The sequence below is a fragment of the Nerophis lumbriciformis genome, linkage group LG19, assembly GCF_033978685.3.
Source record: "Nerophis lumbriciformis linkage group LG19, RoL_Nlum_v2.1, whole genome shotgun sequence".
Classification (NCBI taxonomy): Eukaryota; Metazoa; Chordata; class Actinopteri; order Syngnathiformes; family Syngnathidae; genus Nerophis; species Nerophis lumbriciformis.
The window spans coordinates 17,151,625-17,174,786 of NC_084566.2; the positions used below are offsets into that span (position 1 = coordinate 17,151,625).

General features: G+C 40.1%; 1 protein-coding gene across 4 annotated transcripts in view; it reads left to right on the top strand.

Annotated features, from left to right (window-relative positions):
- LOC133618780 (A-type potassium channel modulatory protein DPP6-like) overlaps window positions 1-23,162 on the top strand; it is a 243,107-nt gene that overhangs the window by 185,096 nt on the left and 34,849 nt on the right. For all 4 annotated transcript variants that reach the window (XM_061979487.1, XM_061979484.1, XM_061979485.1 and 1 more), the window contains exon 3: window positions 1,876-1,974. In XM_061979487.1, the coding sequence (XP_061835471.1) occupies window positions 1,876-1,974 (99 nt within the window). The remainder of the gene's footprint in view (window positions 1-1,875; window positions 1,975-23,162) is intronic.

A 23,162-nucleotide genomic window follows, 5' to 3' on the forward strand; every position in this document is an offset into this window, starting at 1 on the left:
GTGGATGGTTGCTGTCATGGTGCACGTATTGGAGTGTTGTGTTGGGTTTCGTGAATGGTTGGTAGCTGTTATTTCTCAGGTTGAAAGTGACGTCAAGGAAGTTGACGGTTTGCTTGTTGGCTTCAATCGTGATCCGTAGGCCGTTCTCTTTGAAAATTTGGCATATGCGCTTCTTGGTATTCTCGCTGCTCCTAGGCGAGGCGCGACACACTGCCAGTCCGTCATCACGGTAAATGCCAAGGTTCAGATTGAGGCTAGCGAGCTGGGAGAGGAGGAAACTCCCAACGAGTTCACACGTTTCTGCTCCGTCAAAACTTCCCATAGTGACGTCAAATGTTGCATTGTTCTTTTTTTGCCATGGTGTATTGTTGTGGATGAGAATGGAGTTTTTTGCGTGGATGATGATGTTTCTTTCGTTGCCTGTGATTGAGTCGTAGTCTGAGGCGAAGTCTAGTGCTTGAGTCAGTAGGTCTTGCGTGATGGAAGGGTAAAATTCCTCGATATCAAAGGAGATAAAGTTGTGCTGTTGTTTGTCTTGGATGTTGTTGAACCATTTGATTACTGCTGCTGTATTTCTCCATTGGTTGAGTGGTGTTTTGTCCTTGATTTTTGTGTTGACTCTGTCCAGGATTATTTTGCTGATTTTTCCTATTTCAGATTTAGTTGGGTTTATTAGTACACCCCCTCATGAAACAGGCCTGTAGAGATGAAATAGTCTTGTGATTTTTTTTCCCCACACATACATATATTGCGCTCTACTACGGTATCGAGCACTATTTTTTGGGATAACCTTATTAAGACATATATATATATATATATATATATATGTATACATATATATATATGTATACATATATATATATATATATATGTAATAAAATATTTATATATATATAGCTAGAATTCACTGAAAGTCAAGTATTTCTTATATATATATATATATCTTAACCACACCCCCCGCCCCACCCCCGACCACGCCCCCCACCCCCCACCCCCCCACCTCCCGAATCGGAGGTCTCAAGGTTGGCAAGTATGGGGGTTTGTAACTTGTGGTTCCACTGTCGCAGCACTTTGATAAAGAAGGTGAGAAAGACTACTAAATTCAATAAAGAACTACTAGCACAGTACAAAAGTAAAAGTGATGTGAAATGTTCATTGACCCCTCTAACTCGTCCTTTATGTGTGTTTATTTCACATGGTTTTCTGCATGTAAAACTAGAATTGTTCTCCATGAAATTAGGGCACGATTTCTGCAGCTTTGTTTTTGCAGCTCCATGACAAACAAGCAACACTTCACTGTGTTTTTTGAAACCTATTTACTGTTGAGCCGGTGCTTGTCACCCTGCCGCATGTTTACATACAAAAGTCTTTTCAGTGACTTTTTTAAACGTGAGCTGGGTTTTTTTTTTTTTTTTGAGCAAGGATGCTCCCGATGTGTTACCTCTCAGGCGTATACATCAACGTGTTCCTTGTCTTTGTGCGGCGGCCACGCTGAGGAACTAAGCTGACGCAACAAGATGAATGGAACAATGGCAGATAGGTCTCTTTTTTGTTCGGAGTCCTTGTTCCAAATCGCTCCCCTATAGTGACGAGCACTTGTCGGAGATTTCATCGGCATAGAAGAAGTGTGTCATGGCGGGATGAAGCCCCCCTGAGTGACACGCTGATGAAAAAGTCGGCATCAAAAGTTCCCCTCACTTTATTCTCCAACTTGTTAAAACTCTTGAAATGCTAATCAAATTTCACAAGAACGCCTTGAAGTTTTTTCCCCTGGATTGACGCGCGAGGCGGCACCCCGTCCGCGCTTCATAGATGAGCCACCGCGTGTCAAATTAGATTTGTCTTTTCATCTTGCCGCTGATGTGTGCTTGACAGGTGAAGATGACAGTCTGGCCCTCAAGAAGAAAGTCACTCTGGACGACGTCTTTGGTCCAGGCCTTCGCATCCACGACCCCGACGCCGCGTGGCTCAGCGGTGAGTTCAGCTTTTCATGTCACAGAGAAGAAAAGATGTCCGGTGACATTACAATGAAAATCTGCTTTAATTGATTTTTTTATAACTCATATATTTTTCTGTGTTTTGACTTCTAGTCCACATGAAAGAAATGTGCGAGATTAACTCATGTTTTGTAAACCGAATTCAACAACAGGACACAAGTACCGTATTTTTCTGTCTATAAGGCACACTTTTAATAATGCTCAATAGCATTATTAAAAATGGCACTAAGAGGGACTACCCTCAATACTTCTTAGACGGAAATAAAAAAAATGACAACATAAAGGAAGTAGTTGAAAGCTTCAATAATTATTTTGTAAATATTGGACCAAAATTAGAAGAAAGGATTCCAGACCCAGTTTCAATTGAGGACTATAATGATACCATAGAGCGAAATCCCAACTCCATGTTCCTCAGTAATGTGACACAGGAGGAAATAGTTACAATCGTGAAAAAATGTAAATCCAAGACTTCAACTGATAACTGTAATGAAATTGATATGGAAACGATAAAAAAGGTTATTGATGAGATCTCAGGACCATTAATGTATATTAGTAACCTATCATTTCAAACAGGTACATTTCCAAACAAAATGAAAATAGCTAAAGTTGCACCAATTTACAAGACTGGCGACAAACATCAATTTACAAACTATAGACCTGTTTCCTTACTTCCACAATTTTCTAAAATCATTGAAAAACTGTTCAATAACAGATTAGAGAGTTTCATAAATAAAAATAGAATACTCAAAGAAAATCAATATGGATACAGAGCTAATGTTTCAACTTCGATGGCTTTAATTGAAATTACAGAAGAAATTACCAATGCTATAGATAATAAAAAATGTGCGGCAGCAGTTTTTATGGATCTAACTAAAGCATTTGACACAATTAATCACAATATTTTAATCAAAAAACTAGAACGATATGGCATCAGAGGGTTAGTCTTAAACTGGATAAGAAGTTATCTAATGAACAGGAAACAATACGTGAAGGTAGGCGAACACACCTCTACAACGCTAAATATATCCTGTGGTGTACCTCAGGGATCAATACTAGGACCTAAATTATTCAATCTATATATAAATAACATTTGTAAAGTTACAAAAGATTTAAAGTTAGTATTATTTGCGGATGATACAACAGCGTTTTGTTCAGGAGAGAACACACAGAAGATACTACAAATAATAACAGAAGAAATTCCATCCATCCATCCATCTTCTTCCGCTTATCCGAGGTCGGGTCGCGGGGGCAGCAGCCTAAGCAGGGAAGCCCAGACTTCCCTCTCCCCAGCCACTTCGTCCAGCTCCTCCCGGGGGATCCCGAGGCGTTCCCAGGCCAGCCGGGAGACATAGTCTTCCCAACGTGTCCTGGGTCTTCCTCGTGGCCTCCTACCGGTCGGACATGCCCTAAACACCTCCTTAGGGAGGCGCTCGGGTGGCATCCTGACCAGATGCCCGAACCACCTCATCTGGCTCCTCTCGATGCGGAGGAGCAGCGGCTTTACTTTGAGCTCCCCCCGGATGACAGAGCTTCTCACCCTATCTCTAAGGGAGAGCCCCGCCACCCGGCGGAGGAAACTCATTTCGGCCGCTTGTACCCGTGATCTTGTCCTTTCGGTCATAACCCAAAGCTCATGACCATAGGTGAGGATGGGAACGTAGATCGACCGATAAATTGAGAGCTTTGCCTTCCGGCTCAGCTCCTTCTTCACCACAACGGATCGATACAGCGTCCGCATTACTGAAGACGCCGCACCGATCCGCCTGTCGATCTCACGATCCACTCTTCCCTCACTGGTGAACAAGACTCCAAGGTACTTGAACTCCTCCACTTGGGGCAAGATCTCCTCCCCAACCCGGAGATGGCACTCCACCCTTTTCCGGGCGAGAACCATGGACTCGGACTTGGAGGTGCTGATTCTCATCCCAGTCGCTTCACACTCAGCTGCGAACCGATCCAGTGAGAGCTGAAGATCCTGGCCAGATGAAGCCATCAGGACCAAATCATCTGCAAAAAGCAGAGACCTAATCCTGCAGCCACCAAACCAGATCCCCTCAACGCCTTGACTGCGCCTAGAAATTCTGTCCATAAAAGTTATGAACAGAATCGGTGACAAAGGGCAGCCTTGGCGGAGTCCAACCCTCACCGGAAACGTGTCCGACTTACTGCCGGCAATGCGAACCAAGCTCTGACACTGATCATACAGGGAGCGGACCGCCACAATCAGACAGTCCGAAACCCCATACTCTCTGAGCACTCCCCACAGGACTTCCCGAGGGACACGGTCGAATGCCTTCTCCAAGTCCACAAAGCACATGTAGACTGGTTGGGCAAACTCCCATGCACCCTCAAGGACCCTGCCGAGAGTATAGAGCTGGTCCACAGTTCCACGACCAGGACGAAAACCACACTGTTCCTCCTGAATCCGAGGTTCGACTATCCGGCGTAGCCTCCTCTCCAGTACACCTGAATAGACCTTACCGGGAAGGCTGAGGAGTGTGATCCCACGATAGTTAGAACACACCCTCCGGTTCCCCTTTTTAAAGAGAGGAACCACCACCCCGGTCTGCCAATCCAGAGGTACTGCCCCCGATGTCCACGCGATGCTGCAGAGTCTTGTCAACCAAGACAGCCCTACAGCATCCAGAGCCTTAAGGAACTCCGGGCGGATCTCATCCACCCCCGGGGCCTTGCCACCGAGGAGCTTTTTAACTACCTCAGCAACCTCAGCCCCAGAAATAGGAGAGCCCACCACAGATTCCTCAGGCACTGCTTCCTCATAGGAAGACGTGTTGGTGGGATTGAGGAGGTCTTCGAAGTATTCCCTCCACTGATCCACAACTTCCGCAGTCGAGGTCAGCAGAACACCATCCGCACCATACACGGTGTTGGTAGTGCACTGCTTCCCCTTCCTGAGGCGGTGGATGGTGGTCCAGAATCGCTTCGAAGCCGTCCGGAAGTCGTTTTCCATGGCTTCCCCGAACTCCTCCCATGTCCGAGTTTTTGCCTCCGCGACCGCTGAAGCCGCACACCGCTTGGCCTGTCGGTACCTGTCCGCTGCCTCAGGAGTCCCATGAGCCAAAAGAACCCGATAGGACTCCTTCTTCAGCTTGACGGCATCCCTCACCGCCGGTGTCCACCAACGGGTTCTAGGATTACCGCCACGACAGGCACCAACTACCTTGCGGCCACAGCTCCAATCAGCCGCCTCGACAATAGAGGTGCGGAACATGGTCCACTCGGACTCAATGTCCAGCACCTCCCTCGTGACATGTTCAAAGTTCTTCCGGAGGTGGGAATTGAAACTCTCTCTGACAGGAGACTCTGCCAGACGTTCCCAGCAAACCCTCACAATGCGTTTGGGCCTGCCAGGTCTGTCCGGCATCCTCCCCCACCATCGCAGCCAACTCACCACCAGGTGGTGATCGGTAGAAAGCTCCGCCCCTCTCTTCACCCGAGTGTCCAAAACATGGCGCCGCAAATCCGATGACACAACTACAAAGTCGATCATAGAACTGCGGCCTAGGGTGTCCTGGTGCCAAGTGCACATATGGACACCCTTATGCTTGAACATGGTGTTCGTTATGGACAATCCGTGACGGGCACAAAAGTCCAATAACAAAACACCACTTGGGTTCAGATCCGGGCGGCCATTCTTCCCAATCACGCCTCTCCAGGTTTCACTGTCGTTGCCAATATGAGCGTTGAAGTCCCCCAGTAGAACGAGGGAATCACCCGGGGGAGCACTCTCAAGTACTCCCTCGAGTGAATCCAAAAAGGGTGGGTACTCTGAGCTGCTGTTTGGCGCGTAAGCGCAAACAATAGTCAGGACCCGTCCCCCCACCCGAAGGCGGAGGGAAGCTACCCTCTCGTCCACCGGGTTGAACTCCAACATGCAGGCTCTGAGCCGGGGGGCAACAAGAATTGCCACCCCAGCCCGTCGCCTCTCACTGCTGGCAACGCCAGAGTGGAAGAGAGTCCAGCCCCTCTCGAGAGAACTGGTTCCAGAGCCCTTGCTGTGCGTCGAGGTGAGTCCGACTATATCCAACCGGAACTTCTCTACCTCGCGCACTAGCTCAGGCTCCTTCCCCCCCAGCGAGGTGACGTTCCACGTCCCAAGAGCTAGCTTCTGTAGCCGAGGATCGGACCGCCAAGTGCCCTGCCTTCGGCTACCGCCCAGCTCACATTGCACCCGACCTCTATGGCCCCTGCTATGGGTGTGAGCCCATTGGAGGGGGGACCCACGTTGCCTCTTCGGGCTGTGCCCGGCCGGGCCCCATGGGGACAGGCCCGGCCACCAGGCGCTCGCCATCGTGCCCCAACTCCGGGCCTGGCTCCGGAGGGGGGCCCCGGTGACCCGCGTCCGGACGAGGGAAATCTGAGTCTCGGTTCTTGCATTTCCATAGAAGTCTTCGAGCTGCTCTTTGTCTGATCCCTCACCTAGGACCTGTTTGTCTTGGGAGACCCTACCAGGGGGCATGGAAGCCCCCGGACAACGTAGCTCCTAGGATCATTGGGACACGCAAACTCCTCTACCACGTTAAGGTGGCAGCTCAGAGAGGGACAGAAGAAATTAACAAATTAAAAAGATGGTTTGACAAAAACAGACTATCGTTGAATCTCAGTAAAACTAAAATAATGCTATTTGGTAATAGTAGAAGAGAAAGTCAAACACAAATACAAATAGACGGAATAGAAATTGAAAGAGTAAATGAAACCAAATTTCTAGGTATAATGATTGATGATAAATTGAACTGGAAATCTCACGTAAAAAATATACAACATAAAGTAGCAAGAAACACGTCAATAATGAATAAAGCAAAACATGTTCTAGACAAAAAATCACTTCATATTCTCTACTGCTCACTAGTGTTACCATATCTGAGTTATTGTGCAGAAATATGGGGAAATAATTACAAAAGTACACTTCATTCATTAACGGTGTTACAAAAAAGATCAGTTAGAATAATACATAATGTTGGATATAGAGAACACACAAATCCTTTATTTATTGAATCAAAGATACTGAAATTCTACGACATAGTGAATTTGCAAACAGCTAAAATTATACACAAAGCAAACTATAACCTGCTACCCAAGAATATACAACAATTCTTCTCAAAAAAAGAGGAGAAATATAATCTTAGAGAGAAATGTAATTTAAAACATTTGTATGCACGTACAACACTTAAGACCTTCAGTATATCAGTATGTGGAATTAAATTATGGAATGGATTAAGCAAAGCAATCAAACAATGTACTAATATGATCCACTTCAAGAAACTCTTCAAACTTAAAGTGTTTACAAAGTACAAAGAAGAAGAACCATGATAAACATTCTGAATTTATTTAACTCATCCATTCTTTCATTCTTTCACTCACAAAATAATCTTACTTATCTCAACATATGAAATGTAACTTACTTCACCAATTATTATTTATTTACTTATTTTATTGTGATTACTTATGGAGTATATTGTGAATAAATTGAGAACAGGAAGTGAACAAAAGTTTTAGCAACTGTTATGTAAAAGAAAAGGGGTAGGATTAAATAAGCTTTGCTTCTTCCTACTCCTTTTCGAACATGTTTTGTTTAGTTATTGACTCTTTAGTTTCTGGCTTTTCACTCCCTTGTCTTGTTTCCATGGTTACCCATTAGTTTCACTTGTTCCACGTTTGGACTCATTATGCACTCTTGTTTGTCACCATAGCAACCCATTAGTTTTCACCTGTCATGTCACGCACCTGTTTTGAGTCACGCACCTGTTGTTAATCATGTCTGTGTTATTTAAGCTTTTCATTTTCTGTTGTTCGTCCTGGTGTCATATCTTTTCTAACCCTGCTATCCTCTCGTTCACGGTCCCATGCCACAGTAAGTGTTTTGTTATTTCGTGTTCAGTTTCTGCATTTGTGCAAGTTTAGTTTTCATTCGCCAAGTTTTTTTTACCTCCGCCATTGTGCGCGCTTTTCGTTTGTTCCTTTTTTGATAGTAATAAATAAATCATGTACCCACCTTCAAGCCATGTCCGATCCAAATTCACTTGCATCCTGGGAAAACAAAAACTCCATAGTCCAAGTCGTGACAAATATGACTCAAGTAAACAACACCAACATTTAATATGTTCCATTGAAAATATAGAACATTACACACGGCACTCAAAAATCTATCAACATGTTTTAGTACGACTTTGGTAAGCTATGAAGCCACACCGCTTGATGGATTGTACTGTGCTTCAACATACGAGTATTATTATGGTGTGTGTATAAGGTAAGACATATTATCTGGCATTTTGTTTCGCAATGTTATGCAAAAGCAACTTTTCTTACCTTCTGGTAACTGCTGATCTGTATTTAGGATCTGCATAAGTCCTGAAAAATTGCGCGCCTCTGCCGTGGTCAATAAGCTTCTTCTTTTTCTCTATCTTCTTGTTATGGGACATTCATCCTCCGCTGTTGCCATTTCAAATATAAAGTGGTGTAAAGTTCTTACTTATATCTGTCAGTAAAGTCACCATGAAAGCTCTAAAACATACCGGTGTAGTGAGTTTACATTATTTACCCAAGGAACTTTAGTTATGAGAGAGTTCCGGTCAGACGTTTTTTCACGGGACACATTTCCGGCGTTGTTGTTGCACTAGTGAGCCACGGATGAGGAGATGCTGCTCCGTTATTGATTGAAGTAAAGTCTGAATGTCATTAAAACAGTTAGCTCCATCTTTTGACACTACTTCTACTCCCGTCCTTGCATGCTACACCGCTACAACAAAGATGACGAGGAGAAGACGGTGTCGAAGGTGAGCCACGTAAATAAGACCGCCCACAAAACGGCGCATCCTGAAGCGACTGTCAGAAAGCGGCTTGAAGATGATCTGTGAAACATAATCTATGCAACATTTTGACCAAAGAATCACCATCACATGTTATGTAGACCACAAGGAAGTGTTTTACATTTAGAAAAAATAATAATAATATGATCCCTTTAATGCGCCTTATAAACCGGTGCGCCTTTTGTATAAAAATAGAACGGTACCGGTACCAAAATGTATTTCGATACTTTTCCAAATAAAGGGAACCACAAAAAAATGTCATTACTGGCTTTATTTTAACAAAAAATCTTAGGGTATATTAAACATATGTTTCTTGTTGCAATTTTGTCCTTAAATAAAATAGTGAACATAGACAACTTGTCTTTTAGTAGTAAGTAAACAAACAAAGGTTCCTAATTAGTCTGCTGACATATGCAGTAACATATTGTCATTTATCATTTCTATCATTTTGTCAAAATTATGAGGGACAAGCTGTAAAAATGTATTATTAATCCACTTGTTCATTTACTGTTAATATCTGCTTATTTTCCGTTTCAACATGTTCTATCTACAATTCTGTTAAAAGTGATGTTATAATCACTTATTCTTCTGTTGTTTGATACTTTACATTAGATTTGGATGATACCAAAAATGTAGGTATCGATTTGATACCAAGTAGTTAGAGGTCATAATTGAAGTTCTCATGTGTCCAGGGACATATTTCCTGAGTTTATAAACATTATATGAATGTTAAAAAAAAGGAAAAAGATTTTGTGACGATGTAAAATATCGATGTAATCATAGTAATATCGACTAGATACGCTATTGTACTTGGTATCATTACAGTGGATGTCAGGTGTAGATCCACCCATGGCATTTGTTTACATTCAGGCGCGCTAGCTTTTGTTAGCGGTAACGCCGGTGAGCTATTGTATCCTCCTACGGTGTGTAGTGAAGCATGTTTAGCTATTCCTCGTCCTGCAGGGATGATACTTGTAAGAAACTCATTTTATTTGTCGCCATGGAGGCGATAATTAGTGATTTAGAAGTAGCTAAAACACTGCAGACTGCGGATGGACGTTCGCTGCTAGCTTGCTCGCCATGTCTTAAAGCACCTCTTCCTGGGGGCGTTTCAGTCTTAAAACTTCACCTTTAGGGGACGGCGTGGCGCGGTTGGTAGAGTGGCCGTGCCAGCAACTTGGGGGTTCCTGGTTCGATCCCCAGCTTCTACCACCCTAGTCACGTCCGTTATGTCCTTGAGCAAGAAACTTCACCCTTGCTCCTGATGGGTCGTAGTTAGGGCCTTGCATGGCAGCTGTTGCCATCAGTGTGTGAATGTGTGTGTGAATGGGTGAATGTGGAAATAGTGTCAAAGCGCTTTGAGTACATTGAAGGTAGAAAAGCGCTATACAAGTATAACCCATTTACCGTCAGTTTGTAGGCCAAAATGCGTCCATTCTCCCTTTTCTGTCTACAAACTGTGTCTGCTTGTAAGTGATACTGTGATTGTGCACTGCCGAACATGCTCCTCTGTTCGTAAAACCAGCAATGTCACGACGTGATGACGCGTCGTCATGTCCGGGAACCAGTACTTTTCAAACAGAGTATAGTACCATTTTTGATTCATTAGTACCACGATACTATACTAGTACTGGTATACCGTACAACCCTAATACGACCCAATGCAAACAACCTTCCGTAGCCATGGTGCAAAAAAAAAAAAGAAAAAAAGAAAAAATCCAACCAACACAAACTGTCAACAGACATAACACACATAACATATTCTGCTCACTGAATTTTGTACACATTATAAAAAACCGTCCGTGCACCATCAACAATTCAAAATTACTCCCATTTAAATCCATTACAAAGCATGTTGGGAAAAATGCTAAACACTCTCCACATGTATTCATGTTTGGTGCATTTTAGCTGCTTGATATTTCTGATTGTTTGCAAAACTTTAAAGAGGTCGTCATGGAAGTAAACAAGGTAGAAGTCGAACTTCTAGTCAAAGACAAAAGAACGCGTCTTTGCAAGCAGCAATCAATAGATCATTAAGACATATAATGATAATGTAGTGATTGGGGAAAAACTCAATATAAATTACTGTTTCCTGCTTACAAAATTACTCATGTAAAAGTAAAAAGTATATCTCATTAAAACTACTCTGACACGTACAATTTATCCAAAAAGTGACTGAAGTAAATTTAGCGTGTTAATACCTAAAAAATAAAAAATCCCTGCCAACCCCCCACTGACCAAATGGCCCCTGCACCACATTTGGGATATATCTGGTTTTACAGAGTTACAGGGTTTAGATTGTGTGACTTGACATCAACTCTTAGCAACTACAACTTTGTACACAACAGCTGAGAAGTTTCATTTTGAACAGAACACTTGTGTGCACGTGTGTGTGTGTGTGTGTGTGTGTATGTTGTGTCATTTCTAATTGCTGCTTTAACGTCTTCGGCTCTATGCTAAATACCTTAAGGTACAATTGACTGATTAATGAAGTGCATTAAACAAAATAATAACAATAAAAAATAGATATTAGGGCTGTCAATGTTAAAGCGTTAACGCATGTGATTAATATTTAAAAAAAAATTGCGTTACCATAAATCAGGGGTCTGCAACCAGCGGCTCCCTTTGGCTTTGAAACACAATATCAACAAATAATGGCTACCTAATTTATTTGATTTTATTTAGTTATTTTATTTTATTTTAACAGTTGTTGATTTGGAGAGTTCCAGGATCTTGTCATATGAAAATAAAACATTTTAGTTAGAGATGTCCGATAATATCGGACTGCCGATATTATCGGCCAATAAATGCTTCAAAATGTAATATCGGAAATTATCGGTATCAAAAAGTAAAATTTATGACTTTTTAAAACGCCGCTGTACGGAGTGGTACATGGACGTAGGGAGAAGTACAGAGCGCCAATAATCCTTAAAGGCACTGCCTTTGCGTGCCGGCCCAATCACATAATATCTACGGCTTTTCACACACATAAGTGAATGCAAATCATACTTGGTCAACAGCCATACAGGTCACACTGAGGGTGGCCGTATAAATAACTTTAACACTGTTACAAATATGCGCCACACTGTGAACCCACACCAAACAAGAATGACAAACACATTTCGGGAGAACATCCGCACCGTAACACAACAGAAACACAACAGAACAAATACCCAGAACCCCTTGCAGCCCTAACTCTTCCGCGACGCTACAATATACACCCCCCGCTACCCCCACCTCAACCTCCTCATGCTCTCTCAGGGAGAGCATGTCCCAAATTCCAAGCTGCTGTTTTGAGGCATGTTAAAAAAAATAATGCACTTTGTGACTTCAATAATAAATATGGCAGTGCCATGTTGGCATTTTTTTCCATAACTTGAGTTGATGCAGTTTAATGCATCCAGCGGGGCATCACAACAAAATTAGGCATAATAATGTGTTAATTCCACGACTGTATGTATTGGTAACGGTTGATATCGGAATCGGTAATTAAGAGTTGGACAATATCGGAATATCGGCAAAAAAGCCTTTATGGGACATCTCTAATTTTAGTATATTGTCGATCGAAATGTACGTCACAGCCCCTATGCGTCATCTCTTGCTTTCAATCAATTGTATTGTTTTTACAGGTCAACCCCTGGTAAGCTAGCAATTGACGGATCAAAAAAGAGCAACATTTTTGATGAAAATAGAACATTTAATGGTTCATGGGCAGATTAATTTGCTTTCACTGATGAGGAAGTTGTTGTTTTCCCTTTTTAGTCAAATTAAATATGCCACAGTTGTATGCCTTCAGAATATTGGAGCGAGTTGATGTTTTTCTTAATTCATTATTAAGGGAAGGACCAGTAAGGGAAAGACCAGTGTATTTTTTTCTAATGTTCAAAATAATTTGGTGATTTGCTTCGTTATACCCAGAAATAAAATGTGAGTCGTCGTTTGTTAAGTCTTTGATTTCGTAAATTCTATAGCATAAGTTTAAAGAAACTTTAAGTGGCGTTATCGTCATTTTAGGAATCGCACTGAGTTTGCAGCTCTAGGTGGGTTTTATTTTTTTATATATATACTGTATATATGTGTGTGTGTGTGTGTGTGTGTGTGTGTGTGTGTGTGTGTGTGTGTGTGTGTGTGTGTGTGTGTGTGTGTGTGTGTGTGTGTGTGTGTGTGTGTGTAAATATATATATGTATGTGTAAATATATATATGTATGTATGTATATTGTCACGTTCAGGCCCGGCCCTAACCAATCTGGCGCCCTAGGCAAGATTTTAGGTGGCGCCCCCCCACATCGGCAGTGAAGTGTATATACTCACAAGAAACCGAATAGCTTTGTCTTTGACCTTTTTTTTTTTACTTACAACTATACCTATACCTCTGCCACCGTGGGCTTCACGGTGGCAGAGGGGTTAGTGCATCTGCCTCACAATACGAAGGTCCTGAGTAGTCTTGGGTTCAATCCCGGGCTCGGGATCTTTCTGTGTGGAGTTTGCATGTTCTCCCCGTGACTGCGTGGGTTCCCTCCGGGTACTCCGGCTTCCTCCCACCTCCAAAGACATGCACCTGGGGATAAGATGATTGGCAACACTAAATTGGCCCTAGTGTGTGGATGTGAGTGTGAATGTTGTCTGTCTATCTGTGTTGGCCCTGCGATGAGGTGGCGACTTGTCCAGGGTGTACCCGCCTTCCGCCCGATTGTAGCTGAGATAGGCTCCAGCGCCCCCCGCGACCCCAAAGGGAATAAGCGGTAGAAAATGGATGGATGGAACTATACCTAATATATAAAGGGGTGGAAAAGTGACTATTACCTGCAGGGCAAACATTAGCTAACCAGAAGGCAATAACAATGTAAACAAAAAACACCTGCTTAAAAGATCTAATACAAATGTCCCTGAGGAATGTAAGGTGAGTACTGTAAATACCTAACGTTACATTATTATTTTCCATAACAATTTAGCCCCCTCCACAATATTAACCCGACGTTAAAACAGAACTAGCTATTTATTGATTAGCAATTGCCGAATCATGTAACATTAGCTTAATGCTAAAAAGCCAGGTTACTATCACATTCTGTAACAGACAAATAATTTCATGTAGGCTAACGTTACCTACCTGCTACCTCTGTCTTTTCTCGTTTCTACTCCTCTTCTTTTCTCTTTTTTCTTCCCTGGGCACCTGACAGTTTTGGCCGTTTTGACATCTTGTGGTGACGTCCAAAAAGAGTCATGATACGGGAAGGGAGGGGGCGCACCGTGCGGGGGAGAGGGGGGGGGGGCGTAATGTTGTAACAAATAATATTTCTATTAAATAGGCTTTACTTTGCATTTTAATTAACGTGGGATTATTTTTTGTATTTAGAAATAATAATACCAACTTTTTTTTTCTTTTTTTTTTCCTCCAACATTTGTGGCACTGGCGTGGCGCCCCCTGATGGACGGCGCCCTTAGCATTTGCCTATACGGCCTATGCCACGGGCCGGCCCTGGTCACGTTCAAACACTAAGGACATCTATTAAACAAGACAAAAGGCAAGGAATCAAACAGAGACAGAATTCAATTTGGACTCAATTGAGGAGAGACGGCGTCGACCTGTAACCTCTTACAGTGTCTTAGCACGCTCTGACGAAGAAGGTTTTCGTCTCCTCTTTTATTTAGATGTTCAATGTTTACGCAACAACACCTGTCTCAGCAGGAATGGGGAGTATGTAAACAGTCATTGTTTTCGGTCACATTGAAGACAAAAGAAGAAGATCCCGTCCTGGATTCAGCTTGAACAGGTTTTCGAGGACAATGGATGACCCCTCCCGTCTCATTCCATCGTCCACAGCGGAATCTTCCAAGCGTTTGGCTTTGTGCAACAAAGACCGCTTCTTGTCTGTTCATTGAGAACTCAGAACGGACATTTTTTTGATAATTTAAATACCATTTTTCTGACATATATATATATATATATATATACTGTATATATGTATATACAGTATGTATATATATGTGTATATACGTATATATACATCTTCATATATACACATATATACTGTACATAGATATATATGCATATATATATATTTATATATATATATATATATATATATATATATATATATATATATATATATAAATATGTATATATATATATATATATATATATATGTATATATATGTATGTATATATATATATATATATATATATATATGTATATGTGTATGTATATGTGTATATATGTATGTATATATGTAAATATATGTGTATATATGTAAATATATACACTGTATATATGTATATATACTGTATATATATATATATGTATGTATATATACATATATATGGTAATTTAGGTCAATTATTTTAATATTTATATGGTAAATTAGGTAAATTATTTTAATTCAAAGGGGTCATATTGTGTGTGTTTTTTCTACATTTGAAACACTTCCTTTGATCTACATCTACATAACATGTAATGGTGGTTCTTTGGTAAAAAAAATGATGCATAGATTATGTTTTACAGACCAGGATGCGTCGTTTTGTGGTTGGTCTTATTTACGTGGCTCTACCCCGTCAGCCATATTGTAGTTTTTAATGTTTCCATAAGTGCAGACAGATATAAGTCTGAACTATCCGCTACTTTGTATTAGAAATGGCAACAGCTGAGGATGCATGTGCATGTACGAGCCAGTCTGCCCCACAACGAAAGAAAGAGGAAAAAGGAGCTCACTGACTACAACGTCAGACTACAATGGCAGACTCGCGCTAACCTCCTTGGGTAAATCTATACCCTATATGGAAATATCCGTTGACATCACATGTTGGAAAAACGTCACAAAAACGGCTCGTTTGGAGGAAGTATGAAAGAAGGCAAGATTGACTTATAAAGATCTCTACCATGCCTCCACAGTTTGATTTCAAATTTTCAAGATTGCAAATTCCAAGTATACATGAACAGGTACTAATTAGTAAGAAAAGTTGGTTTTGCGGAATAGGACCCTGTTAATATTTCACTTAGAATGTATTATTTAAAACAATATTTACAAACACACCGCATTATATGTACGATTGTTTGTATTTTTGAATAATTTTCAATGATAAAAAAGATGCTTTAAAACACTACACTCCAGGTGTAAAAAAGTTTCCTTCATAAACCTCACAGGCCAACACTAAAATGTAGCCTGTCGTTAAAGTTCATTAGGGATGAAGCACATATTCTCTCTCTATGGCCAATAAAAACCTCTGGTGCTTGAAAACATATTTTTTAGATGCTCGAGATCAACAGTTACAACATTAAAAAAGTGAGTGAAAGAAGCGACAGAAGAAAGTTCATACTTATTTCTAAACATGTGTTTCTTTTAAATATATATATTTCTCCCACTTTGTTTCTTTTACAAAACCCAAAACCAGTGAAGTTGGCACGTTGTGTAAATAGTAAATAAAAACAGAATACAATGATTTGCAAATCCTTTTCAACTTATATTAAATTGAATAGACTGCACGGTGGAAGAGGGGTTAGTGCGTCTGCCTCACAATACGAAGGTCCTGAGTAGTCGCGAGTTCAATCCCGGCCTCGGGATCTTTCTGTGTGGAGTTTGCATGTTCTCCCCGTGACTGCGTGGGTTCCCTCCGGGTACTCTGGCTTCCTCCCACCTCCAAAGACATGCACCTGGGGATAGGTTGATTGGCAACACTAAATTGGCCCTAGTGTGTGAATGTGAGTGTGAATGTTGTCTATCTATCTGTGTTGGCCCTGCGATGAGGTGGAGACGTGTGCAGGGTGTACTCCGCCTTCCGCCCGATTGTAGCTGAGATAGGCTCCAGCGCCCCCCGCGACCCCGAAGGGAATAAGTGGTAGAAAATGGATGGATGGATGGACTGCAAAGACAAGATATTTAATGTTTGAACTGAGAAACTTTTTTTTTTTTTTGCAAATAATCATTAACTAAGAATTTAATGGCAGCAACACATTGCAAAAAAGTTGGCACAGGGGCATTTTTACCACTGTGTTACATGGCCTTTCCTTTTAACAACACTCAGTAAACGTTTGGGAACTGAGGAGAACCATTTTTGAAGTTTTTTTAGGTGGAATTCTTTCTCATTCTTGCTTGATGTACAGCTTAAGTTGTTCAACAGTCCGGGATCTCCGTTGTGGTATTTTAGGCTTCATATTGCGCCACACATTTTCAATGGGAGACAGGTCTGGACGACAGGCAGGCCAGTCTAGTACCCGCACTCTTTTACTACGAAACACGTGCAGAATGTGGTTTGGTATTGTCTTGCTGATATAAGCAGGGGCGTCCATGAAAAAGATTGCTTGGATGGCAATCTTGTTGCTCCAAAACCTGTATGTACCTTTCAGTATTAATGGTGCCTTCACAGATGTGTAAGTTACCCATGCCTTGGGCACTAATACACCCCCATACCATCACAGATGCTGGCTTTTCAACTTTGCGCCGATAACAGTCTGGATGGTTCTATTCCTCTTTGGTCTGGAGGTCACGACGTCCACAGTTTCCAAAACCAATTTGATCACAGAACACTTTTCCACTTTGCATCAGTCCATCTTAGGTGAGCTCGGGCCCAGCGAAGCCGGCGGCGTTTCTGGGTGTTGTTGATAAATGGCTTTCGCTTTGCATAGTAAAGTTTTAACTTGCACTTACAGATGTAGCAACTAAATGTAGTTACTGACAGTGGTTTTCTGAAGTGTTCCTGAGCCCATGTGGTGATGTCCTTTACACACTGATGTCGGTTTTTGATGCGGTACTGCCTGAGGGATCGAAGGTCACAGGATTTGCAAATCATTGTAATCTGTTTTTATCTATGATTTACACAACGTGCCAACTTCACTGGTTTGGGGTTTTGTACAACTTCTGTTGTAATGACACACATACGTTTAGGACAGGGGTCGGCAACCCACGGCTCTAGAGCCGCATGCGGCTCTTTAGCGCCGCCCTAGTGGCTCTCTGGAGCTTTTTCGAAAATGTATGAAAAATGGAAAAAGATGAGGGGAAAAATATATATTTTTTGTTTTAATATGGTTTCTGTAGGAGGACAAACATGACACAAACCTCCCTAATTGTTATAAATCACACTGTTTATATTAAACATGCTTCACTGATTCGAGTATTTGGCGAGCGCCGTTTTGTCCTACTAATTTTGGCGGTCCTTGAACTCACCATAGTTTGTTTACATGTATAACCTTCTCCAACTTTCTAGGACGTGTTTTATGCCACTTCTTTTTCTGTCTCATTTTGTCCACCAAGCTTTTAACATTGTGCATGAACCCACAAAGGTGAGTTTTGTTGATGTTATTGACTTGTGTGGAGTGCTAATCAGGCATATTTGGTCACTGCATGACTGCAAGCTAATCGATGCTAACATGCTATTTAGGCTAGCTATATGTACATAATGCATCATTATGCCTCATTTGTAGGTATATTTGAGCTCATTTAGTTTCCTTTAAGTCATCTTAATTCAATTTATATCTCATGACACACTATCTGTATGTAATATGGCTTTTAATTTTTTGCAGCTCCAGACAGATGTGTTTTTGTATTTTTGGTCCAATATGGCTCTTTCAACATTTTGGGTTGCCGAATCCTGGTTTAGGAAAATTATGCAAATTAGACGATGGCGTCATTAACTCCACCCCTTGCTCCTGTGACACCAGCGGCCTCACACATGTCCTGTCAAGTTGAATTCTTCCACACATTAGTGACTTATCAAGCTCGCTGTTCCTTCACCACAGTGATGAAAATGTTCTTAGCACCTGACGAAATCAGCGTCCGGTCTCTTTAGGTGAATGCAATCAAGTCCCATTTGGGCCTAATGACCTTCTTAAACGCAGCCCACGGGGACAGCCGCTTACCTCAGTAGTCCTCATCAATATTTTGTGGGTACGTCACTGATCCCCCGGTGAGCCGCCGCTTGCCTCACTAGTCTTTGGACTCATCTCTGACTGGCGTGCTCCCGAGCAAAGAACAAAGCGTTTAACCTTCACAACAAAGACGGCGCTCGCCGCCGTTTTTAAAAAGTATTGAACAATATGATGACCGTCCATCTATGTCACTAGACAACATCTGTGGCTTGATCTTACTTATGCAAATCTACTTGAAGTACGGATGAAATCAGGAGTTTGCAGGTGGAACAATCAGTGCTACTCGGTCTCGCTTCCTGCACACATGATTTGATGTGTCAATGATTTATTACTTTAACATTTTTGGGAGTATTAATAGATGATCAAATGAACTTGAAATCTCATATACAAATTATACAACATAAGGTGGCAAAAAACATTTCAATAATGAATAAAGCAAAATACGTCCTGGGCCAAATATCACTTCATATTCTCTACTGCTCGCTAGTGTTACCATATCTGAGTTATTGTGCAGAAATATGGGGAAATAACTACAAATGTGCGCTACATTCGCTAACCGTGTTACAAAAAAGATCAGTTAGAATAATACATAATGTTGGATATAGAGAACATACAAACCCTTTATTTATTGAGTCAAAAATATTAAAGTTCGGTGATTTGGTAAAATTGCAAACAGCTAAAATGATGTACAAAGCAAACCATAACCTGCTACCAAAGAATGTACAACAATTCTTCTCAACTAAAGAGGAGAAATATAGCCTTAGAGGAAAAAATAATTTAAAACATGTATATGCACGTGCAACACTTAGAACTTTTAGCATATCAGTATGTGGAATTAAATTATGGAATGGATTAAGTAAAGAAGTTAAAAATTGTACCGTATTTTTCGGAGTATAAGTCGCACCTGCCGAAAATGCATAATAAAGAAGGAAAAAAACATATATAAGTTGCACTGGAGCCCGGCCATACTATGAAAAAAACTGCGACTTATTGTCCGAAAAATACGGTACTCATATGATCCAGTTCAAGAGGTTGTTCAAAATAATAGTGCTTACAAAGTACAAAGAAGAAGAATTATGAGAAATATTTCCAACCTTATTGGAAATAAGATATTCTTCATCTCAGTATGTTAATAATGACTGAATTAATTAATTAACTATTACAAAACTGTTGTGTATACTAATTCATAGATGTTATTTTATTATATAAAAAGGTCAGTAAATGATTCTATATATTTGTAAACGCTCTGAAGTGGGAAAAAGGGGTAGGATTAAATAAGCTTTGCTTCTTCGTACTCCTTTTCGGGCATGATGTAAAATGAAATGATATGAAATTGTGTGATGTATTATGATGTAAGTGTGTTCATGTTCGAAATAAACTAAAGAAAGAAAGAAAAGAAAGCACCAAGTTGTGCATTAGGATAATATGAGCCATATTTACTGAGAAAAGGCATGGTCCTTATCCTTATGTTGGGGAGCGGCATCAAATCCTCATGACATTTATTTATATTTACATTTTCTTATAAATCGTTTAAAATTACATTTATGGGTCGATTAGAATACCGTATTTTCCGGACCATAGGACGCACCGGATTATAAGGCACACTGCCGATGAGCGGGTCTATTTAGGTCTATTTTCATACAAAAGGCGCACCAGATTATAAGGCGCATTAAAGAGGTCATATTATGATTTTTTTTTTCGAAATGTAAAACACTTCCTTGTGGTCTACATAAGATGTGATGGTGGTTCTTTGGTCAAAATGTTGCATAGATTATGTTTTACAGATCATCTTCGAGCCGCTTTCTGACAGTTGCTTCAGGATACGACGTTTTGTGGGCGGTCTTATTTACGTGGCTCACCTTCGACAGCGTCTTCTCCCCGTCATCTTTGTTGTAGCGGTGTAGCGTGAGGAGAGGAGTTGTACAGTCTGATGGGGGACAAAGGAGTTTTTGAGCCTATTTATGGCGACTTTACTGACAGATACAGTATAAGTAAGGACTTTACACTACTTTATATTTGAAATGGCAACAGCGGAGGATGAATGTCCCATAACAAGAAGATAGAGAAAAAGAAGAAGCTTATCGACTACGGTGTCGGCACAGACTACAAAGGGGAATGTGGGCTAATTTTCAGGACTTATGTAGATCCCAAATACAGATCTGAAGGTAAGAAAAGTTGCTTTTGCATAATATTGCGAAACAAAACGCCAGATAATGTCTTACCTTATACACACACTGTAATAATACTCGTATGTTGAAGAACAATACAATCCATCAGACGATGCGGCTTCATAGCTTACCAATGTCGTACTTAAAACATTTTGATAGATTTTTCAGTGCCGTGTGTAATTTTCTATATTTTCAATGGAATATATAACATTTTGGTGTTGTGTACTTGAGTCATATTGCAGTCTACACGTGTCTCTTATGTGTGACTGCCATCATATTGCTGTCTACACTTATCTCTTATGTGTGACTGCCATCAACTGATCACACTTATCATTTCACCATGTACCAAATAAAATAGCTTTGAGGTCGGTAAGCACAACCAAAATGATTCCGTACATTAGGCGCAACGTGTAATAAGATGCACTGTCGAGTTTTGAGAAAATGAAAGGATTTTTAGTGTGCATTATAGTCCGAAAAATACGGTAACTAGTTAACTGATAAAATTTATCACAAAAAATTATTGCATCAATGATGTACATACGCAGATTAATCACACCGTTTATTTTGAGCGCACATCTTTCCCTTAAAAGTGGATGGTAAACTACTTTAGCTAAAACTGTTACCAAGTTAATAAATGACGAGCATTCAAGTAAAACATTTTTTTTAAATGCCTTTATGACATTGTGATAATAAAATTGCATTTGTGTTCAAATATTGATGTCTGTTTAAAATTAATTTGAATTATGCAAGCGAATAATAACCTGTGATTAATCTTGATTGATCCACATACAAAAGTGTTAATTTCAGTTTCAGTTTATCTTGAACATGCATCACATATTTCCAGTTGTTTCTTTACAGCACGTCCGAAACGGAGTAGGAAGAAGCAGAGCTTATTTAATCCTACCCTTTTTCATATCATAGCAATTTTATCCCATTTCCTTGTTCTGTGGTTGTATCAGAACAGTCAATAAATCAATAATGAATAAGTAATATACCATAAGTAAGTAAACAAATATTAAATACATAAATATTCATTATCCCCCCCCCCAAAAAAAGTTTCAAGATGTTCATCATAATTGTTCTTCTTCATACGTTGTGAACACTTGTAGTTTGAACAGTCTCTTAAACTGAATCATATTGGTGCTTACTTTGATTTCTTTGCTCAATTCATTCCATAATTTGATTCCATAAACGGATATGATAAAGGTCTTAAGTGTTGTACGCGCATACAAATCTGTGATTAATCTAAACAATTTAATCATTTGACTGCACTATTACATTTTAAATAGATTATACTTATTCAATGGCATTTAAAATTATTCAACCTGAATTATAAGTTATTTAATTTAATAACTATTTTTACTTTTTACCTGCCTTCCACCCGAATGCAGCTGAGCTAGGCTCCAGCACCCTCGCGACCCGAACGGGACAAGCGGTAGAAAATGGATGGATGGATAAACCTACATTTGTTTGCAGTAAAGCAACATTAAAAAAAAATTATATGTATTTCCATATATTAAAAGTATAAAAGTAAATATAATTTACAATCAGGTAGTTAATTAATGTGTGTGAGTGTGACCGTGATTATAAATTGTAATCAATGATTTTTCTCAATTTTTTGAATAAATTTAGGCTTAGGTTATATTAATACAAGCTCAAATATTTTCCTAAATTGTTGTTTAGTCGAAAAAATATTGCAGAATATTTTGGAAAATATACATTTAAATAATATTTTTTTACGTTATGTCAACTGAGAAAAACATATATAGTTTTGCAAGGAACAACTGGTATAAAAATGCAATTAACATTGAATTAAAAATAATTAGGGATTTTTTTTTAAATTAATTTAGAATTTAAAAAAAGTTTGACTGTGATTGTATTTATAATAAATCACCTCAATATAATTCCACTGTTTCTAAAGTCAATGAAATAATACTTAATAAAGGTAATTGTTCCATGTGTAGCTACAATAAATAAAGACAATTGTTCTATGTATAGCTACAATAAATAAATATCATTGTTCCATGTATAGTTACAATAAATAAAGACCACTGTTATATGTATAGCTACAATAAATAAAGACCATTGTTATATGTATAGCTACAATAAATAAAGACCATTGTTACATGTATAGCTACAAGGATAAATGAAAGAATAAAATGTGTCCCATGTAGTGTTTAAATAATTTGTTACTCGGTATCGCACTTCAAAATAGGCAAAAATTTACAGAATGGGGAGAAAAATGGCAGTTTTTTTTACTGTAATAATTTGTATGCATCAAATTTTCTCAAATAACGGCGTTCAGTCTAATA